At 47.8% G+C, this 26,824-nt stretch overlaps 1 protein-coding gene and 1 long non-coding RNA gene across 2 annotated transcripts in view; both read left to right on the plus strand.

The window, feature by feature from the left end:
- The window catches only part of LOC129040539 (uncharacterized), a 38,062-nt gene extending 19,050 nt beyond the window's left edge, over positions 1-19,012 (plus strand). The window contains exons 5-6 of the long non-coding RNA XR_008503664.1: positions 1,276-1,461; positions 18,790-19,012. This is a non-coding gene — a long non-coding RNA (uncharacterized LOC129040539). The remainder of the gene's footprint in view (positions 1-1,275; positions 1,462-18,789) is intronic.
- On the plus strand, positions 11,447-12,311 carry LOC129040538 (ferritin heavy chain-like). Its single transcript, XM_054495193.2, has one exon. It carries the CDS (start codon positions 11,627-11,629, stop codon positions 12,176-12,178), a length of 552 nt encoding a protein of 183 aa, XP_054351168.1. The 5' UTR covers positions 11,447-11,626; the 3' UTR covers positions 12,179-12,311.
- Positions 19,013-26,824: the final 7,812 nt, after the last annotated feature.

Consider the following 26,824-nt stretch of genomic DNA (forward strand, 5'->3'; position numbering starts at 1 on the left):
AGGGTCTCAGGCTTTGTGGGCTACCTGGGACATTTTGGACAGAGCCAGTGTTGGAAAGTTCCATCCTTATGTGGGGCTGAACTACACTTCCTTCCATTGCCCACTGTTGGTTTTATTTTGTAATCTGGAGCTATATAAGATAGGTCTAATGTCTCCCATGAGCCACCCCCTCACGTACTTGAAGACAGATGCTCCTCTCACCTGATTTCACTTCTCATGACATGGTTTTCAGATCCTTCACTACCCTTGCCGTGCTTTCCTGGGTGCACATGAGTCTTTCTTTGCTGTGTTTGCACTATGGTGACACATGTAGACTCAGAACTACACAGGAAGAGGCTTCTTGTCCTTGGAAGGGCTTCTTGTCCTAGGCAGGAGCTCCAAGCCCTGAGAGGAACACGCCCTTTCTTTCAACCCATGCTCCAGGATAGACAGCTCTGCTCTGCCAGCCTTCCTCACATGGAAGAGGAGGAGGCAGAAGCTTCTCAGGGTATACTCCTGAGAGCAGAGCCCCTGCGAGGGCCAGACATGAGACCGGAAGTCGGGACATTGCTCTTGTGATGACAGACCCAATGCCCACGTGATGGAGACGTCTATCTTCCCAATTCTTGTGGCCTGAATCCTTCCTGAAATCAATGCAGGGCTCCAGAAGGGCATGGAGTCCACCAGTCTCCCCCTCAATTCCCTCTTCCATGCAGGATATTTTAGATGGCTGGCATGACTGTGATGACCTCAGCATCGAGGTGTGATGCTGACTCACTCAGCATCTCTAAGCAGACTGAGCTCATTGCAAGCATGGCCAGATAATGTGGGCTGAAGGAGACTGAAGCCTTTTGCTGGGCATCACAGTGATAGCTTCTTAAATGGTGTTGTTGAAACAATCTCATTCATGACGAGCTGTAAGTACAGCAAAACATCGTTCTTTTTGCAGAACTATTTCAGAGTATGTTGCTGAAGTCGATCACCCGTGAATACTTTAGTTTATGTATCCTATCAACAAAGACATGCTCTTATGTGATTGGAGGACAACCATCAAAGGCAGGAAAGGAACTGATTGAATCCTCAGCCCCCATTTAAGTTGTGCCAGTTGCCCCAGGAAAAATCTTTATGGCAAAAGGATCCAGTCCAAGACCCCACACTGTATTTACTTGTCTCGTCTCTATAGTGTCCTTCCATTTGGAATAGTTCCCCAGTCTTTACTTAATGCTTGGGATCTGGATGCTATTGAAGACTACAGGCCAACTGTTTTGATGCATGCCCCTCACTTTGGCTTTGTAGGACGTTTCCTCACGATTAATTTCAGACCATGCATCTTTGGCAAGAGTTTCACAGAAACTTCTCATCGCATCCTATCAGGCGGCACACGATTCTGTTTTGTCTGGGAATGAGGGATGCTGACTTTGATCACTTGCTTGCGGTCGTGTCTGCCAGGCATCTCCACCATTAAGCTCTCTTTTCCTCTTTGTAAGTAATCATGTGTGGAGATATTTGTAGACCAGCCTTGTTCACTTATCTATTTTTATCGGTATGAGCTCAGGGTTTTATATCTTGTTCAATGGATTGCAACCTATGATCTTCATTATTTATTTATTTTTGCTCTGTTTGCCTCCGAGTTGGCCAGTAGAAGTCCCTCCAGGCTGGCTTCTGTGTGCTTTTCTCATCTTCCCTTCACACTTTGAGCACGTCCTTACTTCTGGCACAACGAGACATTCCAGGCTCATCTCGTACTTTCCTGCACCAGCCTGGAGAGTCCTCGTTCCTTGCAGAGAAGAATACTGTTTAGAAATCCAGATCCAGAAGGTTAGGTGTGCTCACTGGTGTTGGAGTGTCCCTCAGGCCCTCTTGGGGGACAGAGTGAAGAAATATATACATGTATGTTTACATATAGGTATGTGTACATATAAAGTTGCATTCATATTTACATATTTATTTATCTATTTATTAAAAATCCCAAGTTCACATATATACTATAAATTCTAACACCTCAGTATTCACTTTAGGTTTTGTTTTTCCTTTTTATATTTGTGACTCCCCTCTCTGCCAGCAGGAATCCTGGCTCTAGTCATCTTGAACATATTTCCTTAATTGATAAATCTCCCTAAGTGTAACCAATCTTCCATTGCTGCCATCACTCCTTCCTGGCATGGATGCCCTCCTCATGCAATTTTGTCTCTAGCCTGCGCTGGGCTGTCCTCTGCCTTAAGGCAGAAGCCCTCCCAACTCCTTAGGTCTCCACACTCCATGCTCATTGTCTCATGCTGCCCAAGCTCCTCATCTCCGTGGAGTCTCACACACCATGCCGGGTTTAGCCCTGGCCACCCTCTCATGCCTCTGTCACAGCCTCAGCCTCGATATACTGTTGGTCTCCAACACCTCCGTGGGCCACTGCATCTCCCCTCTGCTCTGGCACAGGTGCCTGCTCTTCTAGGTCTCCCTAATGGTTTGTGGATTGAATAGTTTAAGCAGGGAAGGAACAGGAAGGAAGGAAGGAAAGAAGGAAGGAAGGAAGGAAGAAGGAAGGGGAAGAGGAAGAGAAAGGAGAAGAAAGAGGAGGAGGAGGAAAAAGAGGAAGAAGGAGGAGGAGGAGGAGAAGGAGGAGGGGGAAGAGGAGGAGGAAAAGAAGAAGAGGAAGAGGAAGAAGAGGAAGAAGAAGAAGGAGAAGAAGAGGAAGAAGAGGAAGAGGAAGAAGAAGAAGAAGAGGAAGAGGAAGAGGAAGAGGGAGAGGAAGAGGAATAATAATAATAATAATAATAATAATAATAGAGAGTGCTTCTTGGATCCTGAACTGCAGAGGGTGGGTCTTTCCTCCTCTGCTCCACTGAAGAGGTAAGGACTGTCGCCTGGCAAATGGTGGGATGTGCAAAGGCCCCGTTAGCCAGGCAACCTGTATGTTGGCACATTAGGGTAAAATGCAGTGGGGATGGAGGCTGCCTTTGGGTAAAATGTAGATTATCCCATTCTGAGGCACATTAACGAAGTACTAATTGTGCTTTCTGAATGCAATTTGGTGCCAGTTGCAGGAATAACTCTGGCACCTGCTTGGACTTTAGACTTGCAGATTAACTCACATGGAAAGAGTAGAAAAACAGGGAATAATTTGTTCTCTAATAAGCCACTTGGAAGCCAACTCATTTCTACAGTTGGTGTCAGAAAAGTGCAGCTCAGTGATTGGAACAGGAAACTGTGTATCTGGTACGTAGAGTTCTGTGCTGTATCTGCCAGGACTTGCTGAGCAACTCACCTCACTTTGCCTCTACTGGCCTCAAGTTACCTTCGCACTATTAGGGATAAGAATACTTTTATTCAGTTTGGACAAACTGGATCTGAAGAACCCAGTTTTGCATCTGTCACTTATAGTCACATGGACAGCTCTAATAAATACGCCCAGAAGGCAGGAAAGCAGGAAGTGAGTGTCTGCATTTATGAGCAGTTCTCAGGGATGTAATTCTCAAAGTTGGGCCCCTGTACCAGAAACATTGTCATCACCTTGGATGTTGTTGGAGATGTAAATCCACAGGCCCCACCCAAACCTACTGCACCAGAAAGTGGGGGTGGGGTCTAGTAATCTGTGGCTTAACACACCCTCTAGGTGATCTGATGCACGATGAAGTTTGAGAAGCACTGACTGTTCTAAGAAGTGTGGATCTGTCAAGCAGTGTTTACTGAGTATTAAGTTACTTAACAAATGGTTACTGGGGTCAAACTATGTGCCTTACAATGTGCTAGGCACTATGGGTTGAATAATTAACAAGACAGCCCTCACAGAGCTTATTGTTTAATAAGTGATGCATTAAGCAAGCAAACAGGTGTAATGCTGGGAATGAAAAAGCAGGTGCTTGGAGGGCCAACAGTGCAAGGTGCTTGTTTAGGTAGGGCAGTCAGGGAAGGTCACTCAGAGGAAGTGGCATTTATGCCTCAGCCATGCTGTCAGGAAAGCCAGGGAACATTGGCTGGAGGGAGGTGCAATGTAGGGGCGTTTGTGCCAGATAAAGATGGGACTTGAAGCTCAAAACCACAGGAGCCTCTCCCCATCCTTCTTTGCCTTTTCTGAGACAATCCTGGAGGAGGGGCGGTGGCTCCCTGGCACAGGAACTCTGTTTATCATCTAGCCGAGTGGAGATAGCATCATCATCATTTTCCAGGGGCCAGATACTTGCAATATTAAAAAAGAAATCATGTGATTTGCTGACAGCACGTAATGGGTAATTCAACGGGCCTTATTATTCCTATACATCATATCTGGCTTATGACAGGCAGCGAGCTGTCTGGCATAGACGGAGAGCACACATGCCCTCAGGTTGGAATTTTTCCTTCCTGAGTGACAACTGACAGCTAAGATCCTGTTTGGATGGGTGGCCTCGAATCTTCATTAGGGGCCACTTGGTGCTAAGAGATGCAGTTAAGGGGCCCTTTGAAGGTAGGGACTGACTCATGGCTGATCGACCGAAGGTCTCCTACTGAGAGAGCAGCCAGAGATAGCACTCCCACACCTGCTGACTGTTGACCCGGAGCGGGCAGGGCATGAGGTGTGCTTCTCCTCCTACTGGAGTTGGTCAGAGGCTCTATTTTATAGTTTTGAGATGAGGGCACATCTTCATCACTGAGCAATATTTCTCATTCTGTGTGTGTGTGTGCATGTGTGTGCATGTGTGCATTTTTTATCCACTTGGGCAGCATTCTTCACCATTCTTGGACAGGCATTTGCTTCCTCAGAGCAGCATCTGGCAGATAAGAAGACAACTGTGGAATGAATGGATGGATGCATGGATGGATGGGGAACTGTCCTGAAAGTCAAGGAGCGCAGGTCTTCAGAGCAGGAGCAGAGTTCACATCCCAGAGAGCACAGCGCCCTTGGGCACTTGTCTTGTGCTTGGTTGGGACTGCCCCATTATATTTGGAGACCTACACTGGGGGTTTCTCGGCTCTTGGAAGGGTGACCTCAATGGCTAGGTGGCATATGCCTAGCACTGAGCCTAGCACACATTAGGTATCCAAAAAGCTGCTGTTGCATGACTGCATTCAATCATTATTTTTCAGGACAGGGATTATTATTTGTAACATATCAACCTTCCTGGGCTCTCCCTGGCTAGTGTAGACTGGGATGCAGGACAAGGCAAAGCCCAGAGTAGGATTCTCACCTCCTGTTTACACCTCCAAGGAATATCACAGACAGTGTTGTGGAGAAAGAGACCCCAGAAAGAGAAAGGATGCAGGAGCATGAATCTTTCCTGGATTGGCCCAGGGCTTTTCTGCCATTCGCCTGTGCATCTTGTGAACTGTTTTTACTCCTTGGAAAGCAAATATTGCCTTGTCTGTTTGCCTATATCTGGTCTTAGGACACTGCCCAGCTAATCACTTTGAGGCAGTGAGGGGCTGGAACAATTGCCCCTCTTGATCACATGATTGGGAAACTCTGAATATGCCTGCCTTTCCTCTTAGTTCTTCGTCATCCTGAAGGAGGCTAGGAAGGCCCATCTGTATAAGGCGGTAGGTAATTGGCATGAGATGAAATAAGACTGCACAGCATTATTTACAATAGCTGAAAAGCAGAAGCAACCCAAGTGTCCAGTGATGCACTGATGGGGGCATGAATAAACAAAATGTGGTAAGTACACATGTGGAATTGTTATCCAGACTTTACAAAGAAGGAAACAGTGACACATGCTACAACATGGATGAACCTTGAAGACATGCTAGAAAAAATAAACTAGTCACAAAAGGGCAAACACTGTTATGATTCCACTTATATGAGATATCTAGAATGGGAAAAATAATGAAGACAGAAAGTAGAAAAGAAGTTACCAGGGACCAGGGGGAGGGGAGAATGGGGAGTTGTTGTTTAGTGAGTGTGTCATTTCCATTTGGGAAGATGAAAAAGTTCTGGAGATGGATGGTGGTGATGGTTGCAGAACAATGGGAATGCACTTAATGCCACTGAACTGTATACTTAAAAATGGTTACAATGGTACATTTTATGCTATATCTATTTAATCACAACTTTTGAAAAAGTCTGCAGAGGAGAGACTTGGTGATATAGTTTGGCTGTGTCCCCACCCAAATCTCATCTTGAATTGTAGCTCCCTTAGTCCCCACACGTCGTGGGAAAGACCTGGAGGGAGGTATTTGAATCATGGGGTGGGCCTTTCCTTTCCCATGCTGTTCTTGTGATAGTGAATAAGTCTTACGAGATCCAAAGGTTTTATAAAGGGCAGTTCCCCTGTACATGCTCTCATGCCTGCCTCCATGTAAGACGTGACTTTCCTTCTCCTTTGCCTTCCGCCATGATTCTGAGGCCTCCCCAGCCATGTGGAACTGTGGGTCCATTAAACCTCTTTCATTTATAAATTACCAGTCTCAGGTATGTCTTTATTAGCAGTGTGAGAACAGGCTAATACACTTGGTGTCGCAAGTTGTGCCTTCTGGATGCAGATGCTAGGATGGAGTTTGGTCTGTGAGATGTTGTTAGGGATCAATACCTCTGAAAGGAAGGGGAGGAAGTAGGACTGAGAAGAGGCAGAAGCTGAATTTAGTCTGTCATGCAGGCCCTCAAAAGCCTTGGAAGCTTTGGAGTGTGAATTTCCCATCAGGACAAAATGACCAGGCCTCTGATGCCTGTGCCTCTCTCAGACCCCTGATGTGACTCAGTTGAAGCTGACCTTGAAGGAGCTGTCAGTTGTGGGGTGGGGAGGGGAGGGTCTCTACTGACCACAGAAATGGGGAATCTCAGTGGCACTTTTCTGTCTACCACAGTGGGGAGATAGCAGGTTGAAGAGTCCTATGCAGTATGGTTAAGCTGTTGATGACTTCATTTAACAGGTTGGTGCCTCTGATACCCTGTTGTGGGGTGAAGTCACTTGCACATCCAGTGAGCAAGTCTAGAACCATCTTCTTCCAACTCTCAGCCCATGCCCCTTGCAGCTTTCCTTGCCAGTCAGTGCTCAGATCCCACACTTGGCTCAGTCTCTCAGCTGTGGGGTAATCAAACCCACCACACTACCTCGTGGAATTGCCAGGAAGATAAAGTCAGGTAGTTTAGCTTTATGCAAATACAATACTCTGAATGACTCAAAAGGAAAAACAGGATTATTCTCAGGTCAAATGGGGAATTGGTAATACAGCAGTAATAATAATTCAGAAATCAATGGATTTGAGTGCTAATTCAACAGGTACTTCACTAGGAGTGTTTGAGCAGATCATGATTTTTATACTTTATGCCCCATGCATCTGATTCGCCACACATTTGCTGAGCACCTATTAAGTGCATAGCACTCTGTGGCATACAGAGAGGGAGATAGGAGGGTACCAGCCCTGGAGTATGTTCCTTCCCCTGCAGAGGCAGAACAAGCTAACAGCTGCACCAGGCAGCATCTGAGCAAGATGAGGGCAAAGGTGCTGGGCCCTGCATCAGCCTGAGCCCTCTGAAAAGCACTGCTTCCCCATGTTCCACTCAAGGGCCATGAACTGTCTATTGAGCAAACTTTTAATGAAAAATAACAGTTTAACCAAAAAGTCAATATCAATTTCTCTGCCCCAAGTCACAAAGATTTTCGATCCTTCAAACTCCATCTGAGCATTCCAGAAGCTCAACCTGCAAGGCCAGCTCTCTCCTCTGCAGACTCATTTCTATCCCACAGCAAGTTGTCACCATCTGTAAACAGGACCTTCCCAGACCCTCCCATAGAATAACAAAAAGGGACTGTGTGTGTTTCCTAGGGTGAAACTGGGTGGCCTAAAACAGCAGAATTGTGTTGTCTCACAATTTTGGAGGCCAGAAGTCTGAAATCATGGTGTTGGCAGGGCCAGGCTCTGGGTTGCTGCTAATCCTTGCTGTTTCAGCAGCTGCATGACTCCAATCGTGCCTTCATCTTCACATGGAGTTCTCCTTGTGTCCCTGTATCTTCACATGACCGTTGATATGGTTTAGCTGTGTCCCCACCCAAATCTCATTTTGAATTCTAGCTTCCATAATCCCCATGTGTTGTGGGAGGGACATGGTGAGAAGTAATTGAATCATGGGGGCAGGGTTTTCCCATGCTGTTCTCGTGATAGTGAATAAGTCTCATGAGATCTGGTGGTTTTATCAAGGAGAGTTCCCCTGCATATGCCCTCTTGCCTGCTGCCATGTAAGACATCGTTTTGCTCCTCCTTGCCTTCTAACATGATTGTGAGGTCTCCCCAGCCATGCAGAACTGTGAGTCAATTACATCTCTTCCCTTTATAAATTACCCAGTCTTGGATATGTCTTTATTAGCAGCATGAGAATGGACTAATAGAATTGTATTAGCACACTCCAGTATGACCTATCTTAATTAGTTACACCTGCAATGACCCTATTTCCAAATAAATTCACATTCTGTTGTACAGGGGATTGGGACTTCAATGTATCTTTTTTAGGTAAGACATGATTCAAACCAAAACAGGAACCCAGAAAATATATTAGCTTTCTTGTAGACACAGGCCAAAAGTAGTTGGGTGTGTCTGACATGGGGGTGTTTTTCTGTGACAGTGTGTGTAAGGTACATCATAGTTCTAAGTTGATGGAACACCAGAATCTGCAGACTTTGCCGATGTTCACATTGAACTACTATTTACATTTTTATTTTCAAGCCAATTATTTAAGTACAATTGGCCCTTGAACAATACGGGGTTTAGGGGTGCTGAACACCCCCACATAGTTGAATATCCAAGAATAACTTTCACTTCCCTAAAACCTTAACTACTAAAAGTCTACTGTGGACTGGAAACCTTACAAGTGACATAAACAGTTGATTAACACGTTTTGTATGTTATATGTACTTTATACTGTATTTTTACAATAGAGTAAGCTAGAGGAAAGATATTGTGATTAAGAAAACCTTAAGGAAGAGAAAATATATTTACTATTCATCATCATAACATTTGTATCCTTGTTATCTTCACGTAGAGGAATGGGAGGGGTTGGTCTTGCTGTCTTGGGGTGGCAGAGTTGAAAGAAAATTCATGTCTAGGCGGTCTTGTGAAGTTCAAACCCGTGTTGTTCAAGCTCCACTGTAAAAGCATATGCCTTGTTGATGGCCTCAAGCATAGTTGGGACATTCTTGCCTTTCAGACTAGGATGCTAAATGTAGCAAACACTTTGTTGAGGGAAGGCCATAATTAAAGAAACACTGTCCCAAGAACTGAGCTGGGAAAAGGAGCAGATTTAATGGGTTTGTTCCTTTTGACCTGCTGTGCGTATTTGCTGGCATTTTGTTTTTAGTAGCATAAATGCTTACCTACCTCAGCTTGTGATTATGTCTGTATATTAGTCTGTTTTCACGCTGCTGATAAAGACATACCTGAGACCGGGAAATTAACAAAAGAAAGAAGTTTAATGGACTCACAGTTCCACATGGCTGGGGAGGCCTCACAATCATGGCAGAAGGCAAAAGGCACCTCTCACGTGGTGGCAGACAAGAGAAGAGAACCTGTGCAGAGGAACTCCCCTTTATAAAACCATCAGATAGCGTGAGACTCATTCGCTGTCACAAGAACAGCACGGGAAAGACCCAGCCCCATGATTCAGTTACCTCCTACTGGGTGCCTCTCATGATACATGGGAATTGTAGGAGTTATAATTCAAGATGAGATTTGGGTGGGGACACAGCCAAACCATATAAGTGTGTGTGTGCATGTTGTGTGTATGTTAGGGTGTTGGTATTATTCATTTCCATTTCTACTTGTTGTTGGTGTGTGAGGTGTGAGGGGGCACATAGGGAAGATACCAGGCACTTGAAAGCTCTCTCCAAAACAATGAATGTCAAAAACTACATGGAGGCTGGCAGGCATTCTGTCCCTCGGTGAAGGACACACTCAATGGTGACCGAGCAGAGTGGTGCTGACTGTACCCCCTGGCCATACCCCTGACCCTGGAGTGAGCAGATCTCTAACCTGGCTGCTGCTTCTTTCTGGGACACTCCTTCCCTGTTCCCAGGAGATGCCCTGGCTCAAGGGCACTTTCCAGAGTGGAACTTTCTGCTGCTTCCTAAAATTCTTCCTGGCCTAGTTGCTAAGCAATGCTGGTGCTCACCAGAGGGGCTGCTCCTGCTCTGGGCATGGGTTCACCATTCCATCTGCAATTTAAATTCCCTGACAGGCAGAGGCAGCCGAGCTGTTCACTGGAGACTGCAAAAACTTAGATTGAAATACAGGGAATATCCAACGCCTCGAGCCCTTCATAAATTTTCCTTTGATAGTAACTGGAAAAGAGATGAGAAAACAGGGAGTGAGAAGGCACCAGAGAGGGGAAAGCATTGCAATTTAGACCTACACACTGGTTTTACCTTTGATCAGTGTTCTCCATTCCCCCTTTGCCCCAATGTGTGCTCACTGTCAATCCTCTCTCCGGACTTTCTGGCTGTCTCCATTCATCTCCCTTATCCCACCTTGTTAGTGAGCTTCTGAGCATCTCTTTTGCTTTTCCCATGGCTGTCTGGACATGAAGGAGCAGGGACAAAGCCACTGACTGGTTAACAGGACCACACAGGTTCCATTGTGGCTAAGTCCCCAAGGGCCCCTCTCCTAGGGCAGCCTGCAGCCCTCCAGGGCCTGGCAATGAGAAGCTCCCTTGGCAATGCTCGGAGATACAGCTGTCTTGACAATGGCTGGACAGCCTGCTGGGGCCCCAGCTGAAATTCTTGGGGGCACCCAGGCTCCTTGGAGCCCAGCAGAGCCCCAGGGGAAGCTGTGCCCTCAGCCCCCTGCAGCTGATTTGTAGTGAAGGAGGCGTGGAGTTGGGCTGCACCATCTCTTCAATTTCCTAGCTCAGATCCACGAGGCATCAGAATCAGGCACTGCCAAGGAGCTTGCAGAATCTGCCTCGCTGGAGATTGGATTCTGAGATTAGTTCTCTCCTTCAATCTTTCACCTCTCCCATTTCACTCTTTGGGTCCTGTCCTTTTAGTCTCAGTGTCCTCCCACTTAAAAAAATCCTCTTTCATTTATTTTTCTCCCTACTCCTCAAACACCACTCTTAAGTCATTGGGCATTCCAGGTTCTGCCAAGGAGACGGACTGACAGCTGGGCTCAGGGCCTTGCAGTCTAAGGCAGACAACTGTGACCAAAACTGGCTCATGGAGACACTGGCAATTCCCACTGACACGCCACCCTTGGGCCCCGCCTGGTGGCCTGTGGACAATAGAAACTGGCTTTAAGGAGCCTTCAGCCTTCAACTGGGTTATTTGTGCCTAGTGTGCTGTAAGATTAGGGCTGACAGACAAAAGTACAAAGATCTTGAGTGTTGAGGGAAGTTAAGAAGAAATGAAGCCATTTTACACTTACTAGGGGGGCTATAATCAAGAAACAGAAGATAACAAGTGTTACTGAAGACGTGGAGAAATTGGAACTGCCATACAATGCTGGTGGGAATACAAAATGGTGCAACCTCTGTGAATAGTTTGGCAGCTCTTCAAAAATATAAACACAACAGACGTTCTTCGCCCCGAGTCGTCGGGGTTTCCTTCTTCAACAGTGCTTGGACAGAACCCGGCGCTCGTCCCCCACCCCGGCCGGCCGCCCATAGCCAGCCCTCCGTCACCTCTTCACCGCGCCCTGCCCTCGGACTGCCCCAAGGCCCCCGCCACCGCCGCGCCGCCTCTCCTTAGTCGCCGCCATGACGACCACGTCCACCTCGCAGGTGCGCCAGAACTACCACCAGGACTCAGAGGCCGCCATCAACCGCCAGATCAACCTGGAGCTCTACGCCTCCTACGTTTACCTGTCCATGTCTTACTACTTTGACCGCGATGATGTGGCTTTGAAGAACTTTGCCAAATACTTTCTTCACCAGTCTCATGAGGAGAGGGAACATGCTGAGAAACTGATGAAGCTGCAGAACCAACGAGGTGGCCGAATCTTCCTTCAGCATATCAAGAAACCAGACTGTGATGACTGGGAGAGCGGGCTGAATGCGATGGAGTGTGCATTACATTTGGAAAAAAATGTGAATCAGTCACTACTGGAACTGCACAAATTGGCCACTGACAAAAATGACCCTTATTTGTGTGACTTCATTGAGACACATTACCTGAATGAGCAGGTGAAAGCCATCAAAGAATTGGGTGACCACGTGACCAATTTGCGCAAGATGGGAGCGCCGGAATCTGGCTTGGCAGAATATCTCTTTGACAAGCACACCCTGGGAGACAGTGATAATGAAAGCTAAGCCTCAGGCTAATTTCCCCATAGCCGTGGGGTGACTTCCCTGGTCACCAAGGCAGTGCATGCATGTTGGGGTTTCCTTTACCTTTTCTATAAGTTGTACCAAAACATCCACTTAAGTTCTTTGATTTGTACCATTCCTTCAAATAAAGAAGTTTGGTACCCCCCCCAAAAAATATATATATATAAACACAAAATTACCGTAGGATCTGGCAATCCTACTGCTAGGTAGATCCTGAAAAAAAATTGAAGGCAGGGATATTTGCACAGCAATGTTCATAGCAGCATTATTCACAATAGCCAAAAGGTAGAAGCAACCCATGTATCCACTGATGGATGAATGAATAAGTAAACTGTGGTACATCCATACAATGAAATATTATTTAGTCATCAAAAGAAAGGAAATTTTTATATATGCTACAGCATGGATAGACTTTTTGAAAACATTGTACTAGGCAAAATACGCCAGACACAGAAGGACAAATACTGCATATTCCATTTATATGAGAGACCTAAAATAGTGAAATTCATAGAGACAAAGTAGATTAGAGGTTATCTGGGGATGGGTACAGAGTTTGCACTGGGGACGATGAGACAGTGGTGATGGTTACGCAATATTGTGAATGCACTTAATGTCACCAAATTGTATGCTGACAAATGGTTAAAATGATAAAAAATAAGTTATGCATATTTTGCCATAATAACAAAAAAGAGTGGCATGAGGCTGCCAATGTGGTGAGGGGGAGCTGGGAGGAACTCCTCCTGTGATAAGAGGGAGGGTGGGGAGGGCAGAAGCAGCCATCAGAATGTCAGTGCTGAAAGGCACCAGCCTTGCTAGTGGGGAGGGCAAAGGGACACCGCATGTGGAGACGAGGCTGAGAAATAGGACTGAGCGTGAGTGTGAGTCTGTGCCACATGTGATGTCAGGAGAGGGCGTGAGTTATGCAGGTTGCCAGGTAGAAGTGAGTAGGGTCCTCAGAGAGCCTGGACTCCTACTCTTAATCTGCAGATAACAAAACCAAGACCCAGAGATTTTCCCAGGGTTTGGAAGGAAAAGAAAAAGGAGGATGAGTGTTTGGTCATCCCATGGGGGGTTTGATTTCAGCCAAATGACATTCCTCCCAGGCCCTTCCCAATATTAGTTTCAAATGAAGTTCTGGGGAGGAGCAGATGGGGGGCAATGGAGATGACCTAAAAGGCAGTGCTGGCCTGGAGGGTGTATTGATTAGGGTCTGCAAGTATTTTTGTCCAGCCTTCTCCTGCCACCTCCCTAGTTTCCATCTCCTGCCACCACCCTAGTTCTTCCAGGGCATCAATCACCCCCTCACCTCTGTTCCAAATGGAGCCTTGGAGACCTGCAGCTGTGGCATGCTCTGTCCCTGTGGACGGGAGAGCAGGGGGAGAAATAGGCTGGAGCTTCTCACCTGAACAGCTTGACACCAAGAATGAGGAGCTCAGTCCAGATATGAGGGTTTGGAGAAAGCTTGCTGGAGGGCAGGCGGTATTCTCAGAGCTGCAGGTGGAGGATGTGACTCTCAGCATCCATAATGCCCCTGGAGCTGGAATTGTGACTGGATTCTCTCTCACAGTGTCCAGTGGTTTGTCTTTGTCTCTCTCCTCCTCATACTTGCCTTCTTTCTCCACCTGCTCCTGTCTCTCCAGTCCTCCCTACAGGAAGTCCCAGGCAGCGGTTTCTGAGGCAGGCGGCCATGGATGGATTCCAGCCATATTCGAAGCCACTAGCCCTGTTTTCTCAGGTGAGCCAGACGTGCGCTCTTCCACCATTTGATCTTTATGCTGCTCATGCATCTTGTTACAAATAGCTCAACCTTTCCCGTGTTGACTGCAGCGCTGGGACATTACAGTAATGTGCCCATTCAAATCAAGTGGATGCAAAGATCGCTACAGCAGCTTTTAGCCACGGAACATTTAGCCTTCAATAATAGCATTTCAGGTCCTTCAGGGACATTCCTCTGCTGATGCACCTGGGATTCCTTTTTCCTCCTTCCCACCACAACCCCCAGAACTAAGGAGGGGCAAACATGACTTTTGTTGATGAGGAAACAGAAATTCAAGTAAGGGAACATCATGCAGAAAATAAGAGGGTTAGGCCTGATAGGACCACGATGGTCATGATAATAATAACAATAATTTTGTGCACTACTCTGCTGCTTACTGGGTGAAGGAGTTTACTTGCATTGGGGTAGGTTTTATACTCCCGATTTCTGGATGAGGTCAGTGAGGCTGAGGGGGGCAGTAGCTGTCCTAGGCACAAGGAGAATGCCACCTTATAGTTTGTTCACCAGTTCTTCCCAAAGCCTATGCTTGTGATCTGACAAGGAAAGCAACTCAAGGCTGTCTCCACGGACATTCTAAAATCAGAGAGAAGCTTCCTTTCCCTGCCACCTCCAAGGCCCCATGCTAGGACCCTCCGGCTGGTGCTGTCCAGGGACCTCTTCCCTGGTCTCTCCTGCCTTCCTCGAGCAGTATTCTCCTCACCCCCATCCTGCTCCAGCCTCAGCCAGTATCCTTGGTGGATTTTCACTGAATATGTTGCCTCCACCACCAACAGCATTTTTATTTGCACATCCTTGGGGATGCCTTGCCTGGAGGAAGGAGTCCGTGGGATTGTCCAGAGGTAAGAGGGAAACACTGCATAGTGGGAGTCCCAGCAGGGGCGAGGAGCAGGGGAGATGGCCGGAGGCTCTGTCTCCAGCCTCCTCTTACCACTGCCCATTTCCAGGGAAAGACAACCCAGCCAGAGCAGGGCAGTGGCACCACTGCTTGCTAATGCTGTAGCATACCTGGTACCTCAATGAATTTTCCAGGACATGAGAGGCCCATGTAATAAATAGGTCAGGAAACTGAGCCACAGAGAGGACACGGGACTTAGCACAGGGGAAAAGAGTGGTTGAAATGGAACCAGATTCCAGGAGGCCTCATTCCCAGTCCTGTACTCTTCCTGCGGAGACACCATGCTTTGAACCAGTCTCAAAGTTGCCAAAGTGAACATTTTAAAACTTTTCCCAGGGCTCAAGAGATGGCCGAGTAAAATCTCCAGACACTGCGGCTCCCACAGGCTTCTCATTGGGCCGTTCACTTCGTGGGCACAGTTTGGTGGTTGGGGTGAGAGGAGCTTCGTGGAGAGGACAAAGGATGGGGAAGGAGCCTAAATCCCAAATCCAAGGATTTTGTCCTAAATCCCAAATGCAAGGATCCCCTTCCTTTCCTCACAGAGTTCAGGTAGCCGCTCTTCCTTCTCCTCCCAGGTTCTATTCCCTCCTGTCTGAGTCCTCAGAGCACCCCAGAAAGGGGAGGGCCTCTGGATGCTTTCGCGGCGGCGGGCTTTTCTAAGCCGGTTTCTCTGGAGGGTGCGGACGTCTGCGGGTTCCAAGCTCGGGCTCTGAGCCGGGCCAGGCTCGCGCTTCCTTGTTCTAGCAGCAGAGGGCGCGCCTGTCATTGGAGAAGGAACCGCGCGGCCGCAGCCCCTTCCTCGCCGACCGCGTCAACTCCTGGCTGCCTGGGGACCGGCGGGGGAAGCCCGGAGCAGTGGCTTTGCGGAGGGCGACCCAGGTGGACGAAAGAGCTCGGCACACCGTGTGTCCCCAGGCCCGCTTCCTCCGTGCGCCTCTGTCATCTGCTCCATCTCCGGGAAGCAAAGGGACTTGGGGTGTGGCACAAAGAGCAGGGATGCAGCGGCCGGGTCACTTGGATGATGTCCTCACCTGAGGCCAGGCCACACCTAGGCCTCCCCACACGCTGTTCCTATAGGAGTGCCACCAGGACTCACTCCAAAAAGGAATGGATGGCGAGGGTTTGTAAATGGGACAGCACTCTGGGAGTGCAAAGCCTGAGACCGCTCCGGGTGGCCTTGGCCAGTCCTGGAGCCTCTATGTGCCCAGTTTCTGTGTAACGCAAATACACTGAATGAGGAGATGGTCCCTATAACCCCTCCCAGGGCCAGCATCTGGGATCTCATGCTTACATCATCTTGTCCTTCCTTTCCATGAATTCTGCCCGTCGGACAGAGTCCACTGACGTGCACCTGCCAGAGCTGGGCGGGGAGGGGCCAAAGTTGTCCTCTGTGAAGTCACACGAGAGGCCCGAGAGCAGCGGGATCGGTCCTCCTGTGTCTCGTCTGGCGTTCTTCCTGCTCACCGGAAACAGAATCCCTACCAAGTTTCCATCCTAGAGACAGTCGATGTGACTCATTTCATCCCCTGGTGGTCTTGGTTGGCCGCACTCATTGGGTGCAGCACCTCAGATGTGGGAGGCAGGGGTCGGTGGAGGGGAAGCGCTTCCTCCACCAGGGGCCCGGTTGTGGGAAAGGCTGGGAAAACACACGCTCTGGCGCAGGCTCTTCTGTGACCTACCTTGGGCACATGGGAGAAATCCTTCAGCATCCCTGAACCTTAGCCAGTCCATGAAACGAGAGGCTGGAGATGGTGTCCACATCCCTTTGCTGTTTTGATGTCTGCACTTGGTGAATCCTGGTCAAGCACACTTAACCTTTCCCTCTCTGGGGAAGGGAAACGAAGGAGGAGGAGGCGGGGGGAAAGAGAGACCATTTAGGAGGAGAGCAGAAGTCAGAGGGGAGAAAGGTGGATGGGAGGATGCAGTGGGTGGATTTGCACCTGCTCAGAGGTGGGCAGCTGAGCTTTGAGGAATGTGCTTCCCTGCACTGCATGGCGTGAGATGCTCTGTGTAGGGGATGGGCGGGAAGCGGGGGTTCTGGTGAATTAGGAGAATATATCTTGGTAGAAATCCAAGTGTGCTCTCGGTCCATCCATCTAGACAGGATATAACCTCTTAGGACATTCAGAAACTGAAAATAGAGCATGTATGGCTCTTGAAGCAAGGCTGTGTGTGTGTGTGTGTGTGTGTGTGTGTGTATGTGTATGTATACGATGTGCAAATGCACATGCAATAGAAATACAAGCACCATGCAGATTGCATAGGTAGGCATCATCAATAAACATTTATTCGGCACGTACACTCAGAAACTCACGCACATTTACAAGCCCAACATATCCTGCTATACACATGTACAAAAAGGATCACATTGACCCCTAAGGCAAAGAACCGTTTGCTTGAAGAAGCTTCTCTTACAAGATATTAATAAAATACGCAGGCACATTTTAACTTTAAAAACTCTGGAGGAGGAAAGAAGGAGGGTGAAGAGATAGGGCTGGAGGGAGGAACGGGTAAGGCAGGCCTAATCACAAAGTACTTAGCCCATGGGTCTGGGCCTCTCTGTAAGCACCATATTTCACGATACCTTCAACCTGATTTTCCAACTCATTGAAAACACTTGCCAGCTGCTGCTGAGTGACTCCATTTACCGTTTACATGAGCTCACTCTAACAGGGCCCCTGGAAGGTAGTCCCTAAGGAGAGCTATGGGTGGAAATGGAGTTGGAGGCCCTAGATCTTGGAATTTTGACTGGGTAATGGGAGAAGGCAGAGCGGGGTCATCACCCAGGAGGGAGAAGGTGGGGCAGGCCAGGAGGGATGGTGAGAGTTTTTGGTAACTTCCATGGGCACATCTTGGATAGGAATTCTTTGTGGTGGGTAGTGTAAACTTTTTTCCACCTCCATCACCCCACATGCCCAATCAAATATACAGACATGTGACATGACATTCAGGGATTTCATGGTACCTCACAGGATGGCTCCCAGGAGCTGGTCCTCTTGCAGATATGTTAGCTATCTGCCTCTGCATTGATGAGCAGAGTGTTCCCTTGCAAGACCCCATCTGTTGTAAACACCATCCCCATGGGTCTGCCATGATTCCCTCTGTTCTCTCCTCTCAATCACTGTAATGTGGGTCCCTAATGCTGCAGGTGCTCCTCTCCCATTTTCCCCTCCTGTCCTTTTTTTCTGTCCTCCTCTGCCTGTGACAGAATCTTCTGGAAGAAAGAGAAGTCTCTCCTATTAGCACATTTGTATGAATAGATGGGTTTGACAGGGTGCTGGCATGCTGAAATGATAGATAATACTCCCGGGAGGAACTGAGACACTGAGCAGCTAAGTTGTGATTAGAAAGCACGGGAGAATTTCCAGGAAGGTGAAGGCTGGCTGTTCCTGGTGAGGCATCTGGGGACCTCGTCAGCCACAGGTCAGACACTGACCCCTTCGGCTGGTTAATTCGGTCCATTCCCATCGTAGCCCGTAATCAGTCCACAGTCTGGGATCAAAGTTTAGCAAGTCCTCCATATTTTTCCCACAGAGACAGCGGACCTGAGGACCCCACTATTAGAGACCCCTCAATCTAGGCCTTCAACTCCAAAGCCAGACCCAGATCTGTATGGGCTGAGAGAAAATCTTCAGGGAAACCTTTTGCCTTTGTAGCCATGCCAGTCACAACCCCAGGCTGTGGGGCTGGGCTTCTCCGTCTGATTATGTGGGGATCTCATCATCAGAACTCATCTATATTACCCAGATTAGGTGACTCTGGATTAGCCAGGTGGCGTGGAGGAGGCCTGCTCTTTCCCCGCTCCCTCTGGGGCATCTGCTTTCAAGGTTTGATCTGCTGTCAGCCCCTCCTCTTTGCTCCTAAACTCCCAAGCTCCCCAACTTCACTTAATCAGCTTCCTCTGCTGCCTCTCATTTCCAGCAGGGTGTGGTTGTGCTGGGAAAGACACTTGGCCAGCAGCCTCACAGTGATTCAGAAGACGCTAAGTGAGGACCTCTGTGTCCCTGCTCCAAGGACCCTTAGATGACCCATCCCAGGACACTCAATCCTGCCTGCAGATGCTAGGCTCTGAGGAGATGCCTGCTATAGCACCAGCACATTCTGCAGACATGTTTTGAAATGTGTTAATAAATAACTGGAGAACAGTATCTATACAATTACCTAGATTTGCCTGAACTTTACAGGGCAACTAAACAAACAGACATACTATACGTTCGCAGAAAGGCCACGGTACAGAAGACAAACCGAGGCTTGGTCACCCCGAGGATCAGCAGCCGGATCTTTTTCTGAAACAAATTTCCTGCTAGAGAGTCCCTGATCTCTGTGATGCAGTATTTCCCTAGTTTTTACTTCTACTTCAATGAGGCACCTCAATGTCAGTTTCCTTTGGGAAAAGAAAATCAAATGTCCCCACAGATTTGTGCTCAATTGTGAAGGAAAATTTCAGCATTGATTGTCTGTCTGGACTCTTGTAGGGAGGAGGCCAGTGGGCCTAGTAAGACCCTTAGCACACCTGGGCTGTCTAGCCTTAAGGAAACCAGACCTGCCAGGAAAGCAGAAAAGCTATGAAGAGATTTTTCTCTGCCTTCCTCGGGGGACAGTCTTCCAGAGCAACAATGCACCATGTATTTACAGAAAACTTATTATGTTCAAGGTGCTGGGAGAAGCTAGTTGCAGATACTTAGAGCAGTAAGGTTTTAAGTTAGATATTAGTAAGGACTTCCAGCTATTGGTATTGATATAGTAGGACCCAAGCTTACTTCACAGCTTGCAGCATCAGGGAAGGATGAGATCATTCTTGAGAACATTTTGAATAAAGGCTTAGAGGGACTGAATATTGAACGATCCTGTTAACATTTCTCCTGGTCCACGTCCTGCTTTCCAGGATGATACTGATGTATGATTTTTACTTAAAGCCCTCCCCCATCCCCACAGACACACCTGGAGCCTGGCAGGCCTTGGCATCAGTGGCTGTTGTCATGGTGGGGAGAGCTGAGGTGACCCCTGTGACTGCCCTGGGCACAAGGACCATGATTCTGTGAATCCTCCCTAAGCCTGCTGGCGGGGCCCCTTTGCTGCCACCGCAAGTCAGGTTTCCCAGCTCAAGTAAATTCTGGAGGGGATTGACCTAATTTCCAGAGTCTAAAGGGTGACAAAAAGCCCCAGTCAAAACTCCTGTAAGTGGGTGATAAACAGTCTCTATTAGAAAAAATAAATAACATCTCCAAAGGAGAGCAGGCTTCCTAAGACCCCCTTGCCTTTCAGAGAGACAGCTGTCTCCTGGGAGGGGGACTCCCTGAGCCTCCCACCTCAGCTGCTCCAGAGGAAAGGTCTGCCTTGCTGTCTCCCTGCAGTGCTAGCTGCTCACAATTTTCACGGACCACCACAGCCTCCTGATGGACCCCACAGCAGGAAGAGGCTGTGGGAGAGGTCTCCACCCTGCAGGGTGGGGCTGACAGTGATGCTTGGCCTTTAGAGTTGAAATGTATTGGTTCTCTGCCTTGGGAGGAACAATCACTCCCTCTCTCTCTGTCTCTCTCTATTTCTGTCTCTGTCTCTCTCTCAAACACACATACACATACACTGAGACAGCTATCGTCATACTAAATTTACATATTATGGAAACCGAGGCCCAGAGAGGTTAAATAACTTGCGTGGTTTTGTCCAGCTATTAAGTGGGCAAAGCTAGAATTAGAATTGAAGCCCAGTGACAGCTTTCAAATCAAGTTCTTTCCCCTACTCTGGAGCTGCAGCAACTTTAATAAGCATAAGAAGTACTTTGGGATCTTGTTCAAATGCAAGTTCTGCAGGTCTAGGGTGGGGTGGAGATTCTGCATTTGCAGTAAGTTCCCAAGTAGCAGGGTGTGTTACAAACACCTCAAAGCTGCAGACCCTGGGGAAAAGTGCCCATAGAATGGGAGGTGGGAATCATTCTGGAAAATGGGAAGACAAAAATACCGAGACAAGCTTAGGTCTCCAAGGAGGCAGGGAGATCAGGAGTGGGAGGAAAGGGCAGTCTGTCTCTCTTTCTTTAGAAGACTTCGTGGTTTGAACTTTGCCTCAGTGAGATTTCCTGATATGGGTACAACTTGTGCTGATCTCAGTGGGCATCTGGAGCCAGAGATGACCAGGAATAGGGGCAGACAACATCTGCTAAGTTCCATTCCTGGTTCAAACTTCTAACTTGCCAGCTTGTTCATTCATCTAATGACTCAGACCTGATGGCAGATTGAATTTTCCAAAAATGACTGCAACAATATCTTCCTTCCCACATGTTATTCTTACAGTGGGACTTTCCATCTAGAGGTAGGACCTGTATTTCTTCCCCATGAATCTGAGTGGATGTGCAGTTATAGCTGAAATGATGCTATGGGACTTCAGAGGCTAGGTCATAAAAGGCAATACATTAGGCCAAGCATGGTGGCTCACGCCTGTAATCCCAACACTTTGGGAGGCTGAGGCGGGTGGGTCACCTGAGGTTGGGAGTTCAAGACCAGCCTGACCAACATGGAGAAACCCCGTCTCTACTAAAGACAGAGAATTAGTGGCACATGCCTGTAATGGTGCCACATGGTGGCACATGCCTGTAATCCCAGCCACTCAGGAGGCTGAGACAGGAGAATCACTTGAACCTGGGAGGCGGAAGTTGCTGTGAGCTGAGATCACACCATTGCACTCCAGCCTGGGCAACAAGAGCAAAACTCTGTCTCAATAGATAAATAAATAAATGGCAATACATTTTCCACTTGGCTCTGTTGGGACACTTGTTCTTGGAATCCAGCCACCACGTTGTGAGGAACCCCAAGCAGTCACATGGAGAGGCCACGTGGAGGTGTTGTGGCCAATAGCCCCAGGTGATGCCCCAGCCAACAGCCAGGTGTGTCAGTGAACAGGTCTTTAGATGATTCCAGAACGTAGTCACTGAGTCATCCCAGCCTTTGACTCTTTCCAGCTGAGCCCTCAGACATTGTGGAGCAGAGAGAAGAAATTCTTGCCTTGTCCTGTGATATGGTTTGGCTCTGTGTCCCCACTCAAATTGCATCTCTAATTGTAATCTCCACGTGTTAAAGGAGGGACCTGGTGGGAGGTGATTGGATCATGGGGGTGGTTTCCCCCATGCTGTTCTCATAATAGTGAGTGAGTTCTCACGAGATCTGATGGTTTTATAAGTGTTTGGCAGTTCCTCCTTCACTCTCTCCTTTTCTTGCTGCCTTGTGAAGAAAGTACTTGCTTCTCCTTCACCTTCTGCTGTGATTGTAAGTTTACTGAGGCCTTCCCAGCCATGCAGAGCTGTGATTAATTACACTTCTTTCCTTCATAGATTACCCAGTCTTGGATATTTTTTACAGCAGTGTGAAAACAGACTAATACACCTTGTTTGAATTCTTGACCAGCAGAATCCTTGAGCATAAAAAAGTGTTGTTTAAAAGGCTGATGCATGGCCGGGCAAGGTGGCTCCTGCCTGTAATCCCAGCACTTTGGGAGGTCGAGGAGGGCAAATCACCTGAGGTCAGGACTTCGAGACCACCTGGCCAACATAGAGAAACCCCATCTCTACTAAAAATACAAAAATCAACCAGGTGGCAGGCACCTGCAATCGCAGTTACTTGGAAGGCCAAGGAAGGAGAATCGCTTGAACACAGGATGTGGAGGTTGCAGTGAGCCAAGATCATGACACTTCACTCCAGCCTGGGCGACAGAGCGAGACTCTGCCTCAAAAGAAAAAAAAAAGCCAGCGCATTTGTGGTGGTGTATGACACAGCAACAGCAACCCACGCTAGCCCCAAAGCAGGGACTGCCTGAGGCGGTGTGGGTGACAGGGCTCAGGAGGGATTTATAAACAGGTTGGAAAGTGGGTTAACTCCTGTGTTCATGTGCACTTTACACATTCAAAGATGCTTTTCCATACTATGGATGCCTCAACAATTCTCATTTTACAGATGGGAAAACCCTGTTTTCAGATGATTTTCATGCTGAGGCTTATGAAGGTTAAGTCCTTGTCAAAGGTCATGCAGGGGCTGAGGTTGCATCAGGATGACTCCCAGGTCTGACTCCAGAACCAAACCTCTTTCCATTAAAGCTGTGCTGCCTCAGTTCCTGGCCTCGCTCAGCCCTTGACAAATAAAACGTCACTCACTGCCTGGTGCAAAACCACGGATGGCTGGAGCCCTCCCCTCGACATGATGAGTTTGAATTTTGTGCCTTTAGTACCTATCATGCAAGAAGAAAAATCTCGAGCGTTGTTTAATAAACAGAATCAGAGGAAAGCTATAAAATAGGGCAGGTGTTATTTATCAAATGTAGGAAATAATTTAATCAGGAAAAATCAATCCTGGGGTGACTATTTTCCAGGAGGGTGAGGATTAGTGTGAGGACTGAGCTCATCGGTGTGCCAGGATTTGAGAGGGGCTGCAGATGGGGAGCAGGTGTTGGGGTATTTGAGCCTAGTTGGTATCAGGTATTTTTCCCATTTTCTTTGTATCTGCAGAATCTCTCCACGGACTCTGTGACTCAGCACTTGTGGCTCCCACGCTGCGGCCTTCATTACCTCCGAGTAAGGTGGCAGACTGGTGACTCCCAGCTCTCTCAGGCACATTGTTCCTGCTGTGATTTCAAAGATGACTGTCAGGTGCTTGTGGACAAAGTGTCCCTGTCCAGTTTGCCTCTGGCCACAGCTCCCAGCCCTTCACGTATCCCATCCCTGGCTCCTGATAATGTTTGAATCCTGATGCCATGATATGACCCCACCTTCTTCCTAGCACAGGAGTCTTTGAGCAGAGCTGGTCGGAACCCACGCCACAGAAGCAGCCATGGGAGGGTGCAGGGCCTGTGCTCTGGGGAGAGGAGTTTTATTCAGACTCCCTGTCTGGCGGGAATGCACCTCTCAAATTCCTGGGAGGATGGGACCGTAGTAGTCACCCTTCCCCAGAGTCTCATGTGGGGAATGTTCCCTTTCCTGGCATCCTATCTCTGGGTTTCTGGTTAGAAGGGATACTTCTGTCTCCCCCAAACTCTTCTGCGTCATGCTTTCTAGCCAGCAACTGGACATGATGGCATGGTCATTTATATGTGTCAGCTTGGTAAGGCTGCAATGTTAGACACTAACCATGGTGTTTTGTAGATGTGGTTAACATCTACTGTCAGCTCACTTCAACTGATGGAGATTGTCCTCTGTCATGTGGTGGGGCCTGATCCAATTGGTTGAAGGCTTTAAGAGCAAAAACTAAATTTTTTCCAGGAAAGAAATAATTCTCCCTCAAGACTGCAGCATGAATTCCTGCCTGAGTTTCCAGCCTGCCCTGCAGATTTCATATTGCCAACTCTAAAATCACATAAACCAATTCTTCAAAATAAATAAAAAGTAAATATTTTTACACACACACACACACACACACACACACACACACACACACACACACCTCCTGCTTGTTCTGTTTCTCTGGGGAGCCCTGGCTGATACAGACAAACCCCTGAGCATAACATTTTTATTCTCCTTAGCAACTCTGACCCAGGAATGGCAGGTGTGATGACATTGGTGGTGGAGGTGGGTAGAAGGTTGAGGCTGACATGCAAACACACATGCACACACATACATTTTTTGAGCCTGTGTCATGTGGACATTATCTGCTGCACGTAGTAAAGAGGGAGAGTCTGCTGGGAACAGCACTGGACTGGAGAGCCAAAGGCCAGAGCTCAGGCCTTGGTTCATGACATTTACTGTTCTTCTGTAAAATTGGGGGGAATTCCAAGAATGATCAGGGAAACCAAATAAAATATAAAAGTTACAGCATTTTGTAAAGCACTATGCAAATGTCATTTGGTATCTCTTAATTTTTTACAATGCAGATTCATTCCACAAATGATCTAAGTTAATTATTTTTGAGAGAGAATCTGACCAATGGGTGGAAATGGACTTGGCTGTCTTCCCTCTGAGTGACAGTTCAGCACTGTCAAATGAGAAGAGAAAAAACTGGGGGCCATTTGTCTGAACCAAAGGAAACTGTCAACAGACTTTTAAAAGAGTTTTATGAAGGATGTAAATATGAGGTTATTGAACTTGCTAGAAGGTGGTATTGGGGAAGGAAAGATTCCCACTGGAAGGGGCTTTGACAGGTATTTGGGCCGTGGGATGTTTGAGAGAGAAGGGGCAGATCTAGCCCCTGTGGTCCTCCTGTTCCCCATCATTTCTTTGCCTTCCTTATCTTGATGTTTCAGAGCCAACCCCAGACAGCAACATCTCTGCATCCTCAGCAGAGGGTGGGAGCTGTAGGCAGTTGGCAGGGCTGAGGCTTGTCCTGGGAAGGAGAAAGAGGGCCCACACAGCCAGCTAGAATGCTTAGAGGATTCTCTGCAAAGTGCCCTGTGCCCCCACTCCATATACACGCCCTAGGACCCTAGGGTCGATTTTTAACTCCTCTGTTGCCTGTCTCTTAGACTAGCCTATGAATTTTATGTGGTCAGAGGCCATCATGACCTGTATCCTGGCACATAATGTTTAATGAATAAATAAATGAAGTCCCAATGATGCTCAAGCTGCAGGTCATCATTCATTACAGTCATACTCCTGTGTGCACTGCATCAGGAGCCCTGTGGGAAAGTGATAGAGGAAGGGAGGGGAAAGGGAGGGGAGGGAAAAAGTAGGGGAGATAATTAACTAAAGAAAGAAGGAAAATAATTTTTATCCTCCAGGGATTTACAACTTCCACTTGAAGAGGTCAAATATAGTCACACAATGCTAACAGTTTGCTCCTATAAAACATAATGAGTTTCATCCCACAGCATCTCACTGTAAGAGAATTAGCAGCCAGCCCGTGTGCAAGCAAAAGGCAGTCTCTTGAGAAACAAACCTGGAGGTGCCAGGGCAGAGGAGACCAAGTCCATCCTGGATGGGGTAAGGCTGGGTTAATGAGGACTAAACCTAGAGGGAGTGCAATTGGAAAGGGGATCTGAGTGGGGTGTTGGCCATTCTCTGAGCTCAGAGTACACAGGCAAGCTGGGAAAAAGCCCTCTGAATCCGGCCAAGACTGATGTCTCAGATCCTGCCCATCTCAAGCTGTCAGGGACCTTCTCCCTTACAGCACATTCAGACGGCACAGTCTTGCATTAATTTAGAGCTAATTGTCAGGTAATGAATTCGATTTGGCTCACCATATTGAAATCCCTTCTGCTCCCAGCTGAACACCAGTAAATAATTTGCATCACAAATCTTCTCTTTGCTGGATGCTCAGCTTGCCCAAGCTGTTGTTCAGACCCTTCCTGCCTCCCCACATTCCCTGGTCTTTGAAAGCAGCTGAAAATCGTATCTCCTTGTTAGAGCCACAAAGCTGAGACTCACGCAAGAAAACTGAGTTGGGGTAAGTGTCTTTGAAGAGCCCAGAACAATGGTTCTCCAAGTTTGGTGCCCTGAACCAGCAGCATCAGTATCCTGCTAAGTCATTACAAATGCACATTTTCAGGGCCCACCCCAAGCTAATGGAATCAGAAACTCTGGGGTTGGGGCCCAGCAGTCTGTGTTTGAAAAGACTCTCCAGGTGTTGCTGATGCACACTCAAATTTGAGAACCACTAGTGATATGGGTTGGCTTTGTCTTCCCACCCAAATCTCATCTTGTAGCTCTTATAACTCCCACGTGTTGTGGGAGGGACCTGGTGGGAGATGATTGAATCATGGGGGCGGGTCTTTTCAGTGCTGTTCTCGTGATAGTAAATGGGTCTCACGAGATCTGATGGGTTTAAAAATGGGAGCGTCTCTACACAAGCTCTTTTTGCCTGCTGCCATCCACATAAGAGGTGGCTTGTTCTTCCTTGCCTTCTGCCATAACTGTGAGGCCTCCCCAGCCATGTGGAACTGTAAGTCCAGTACACCGTTTTCTTTTGTAAATTGGCCAGTCATGGATATATCTTTATCAGCAGTGTGAAAACAGACTAATACAACTAAGTCTCTTAAAACATCCACT

The sequence above is a fragment of the Pongo pygmaeus genome, chromosome 6 (assembly GCF_028885625.2).
Source record: "Pongo pygmaeus isolate AG05252 chromosome 6, NHGRI_mPonPyg2-v2.0_pri, whole genome shotgun sequence".
Taxonomy (NCBI): Eukaryota; Metazoa; Chordata; class Mammalia; order Primates; family Hominidae; genus Pongo; species Pongo pygmaeus.

Bases quoted from the DNA above. Each gene is read 5' to 3' on its own strand.
- LOC129040538 (XM_054495193.2), top strand. From the start codon at position 11,627: ATGACGACCACGTCCACCTCGCAGGTGCGCCAGAACTACCACCAGGAC.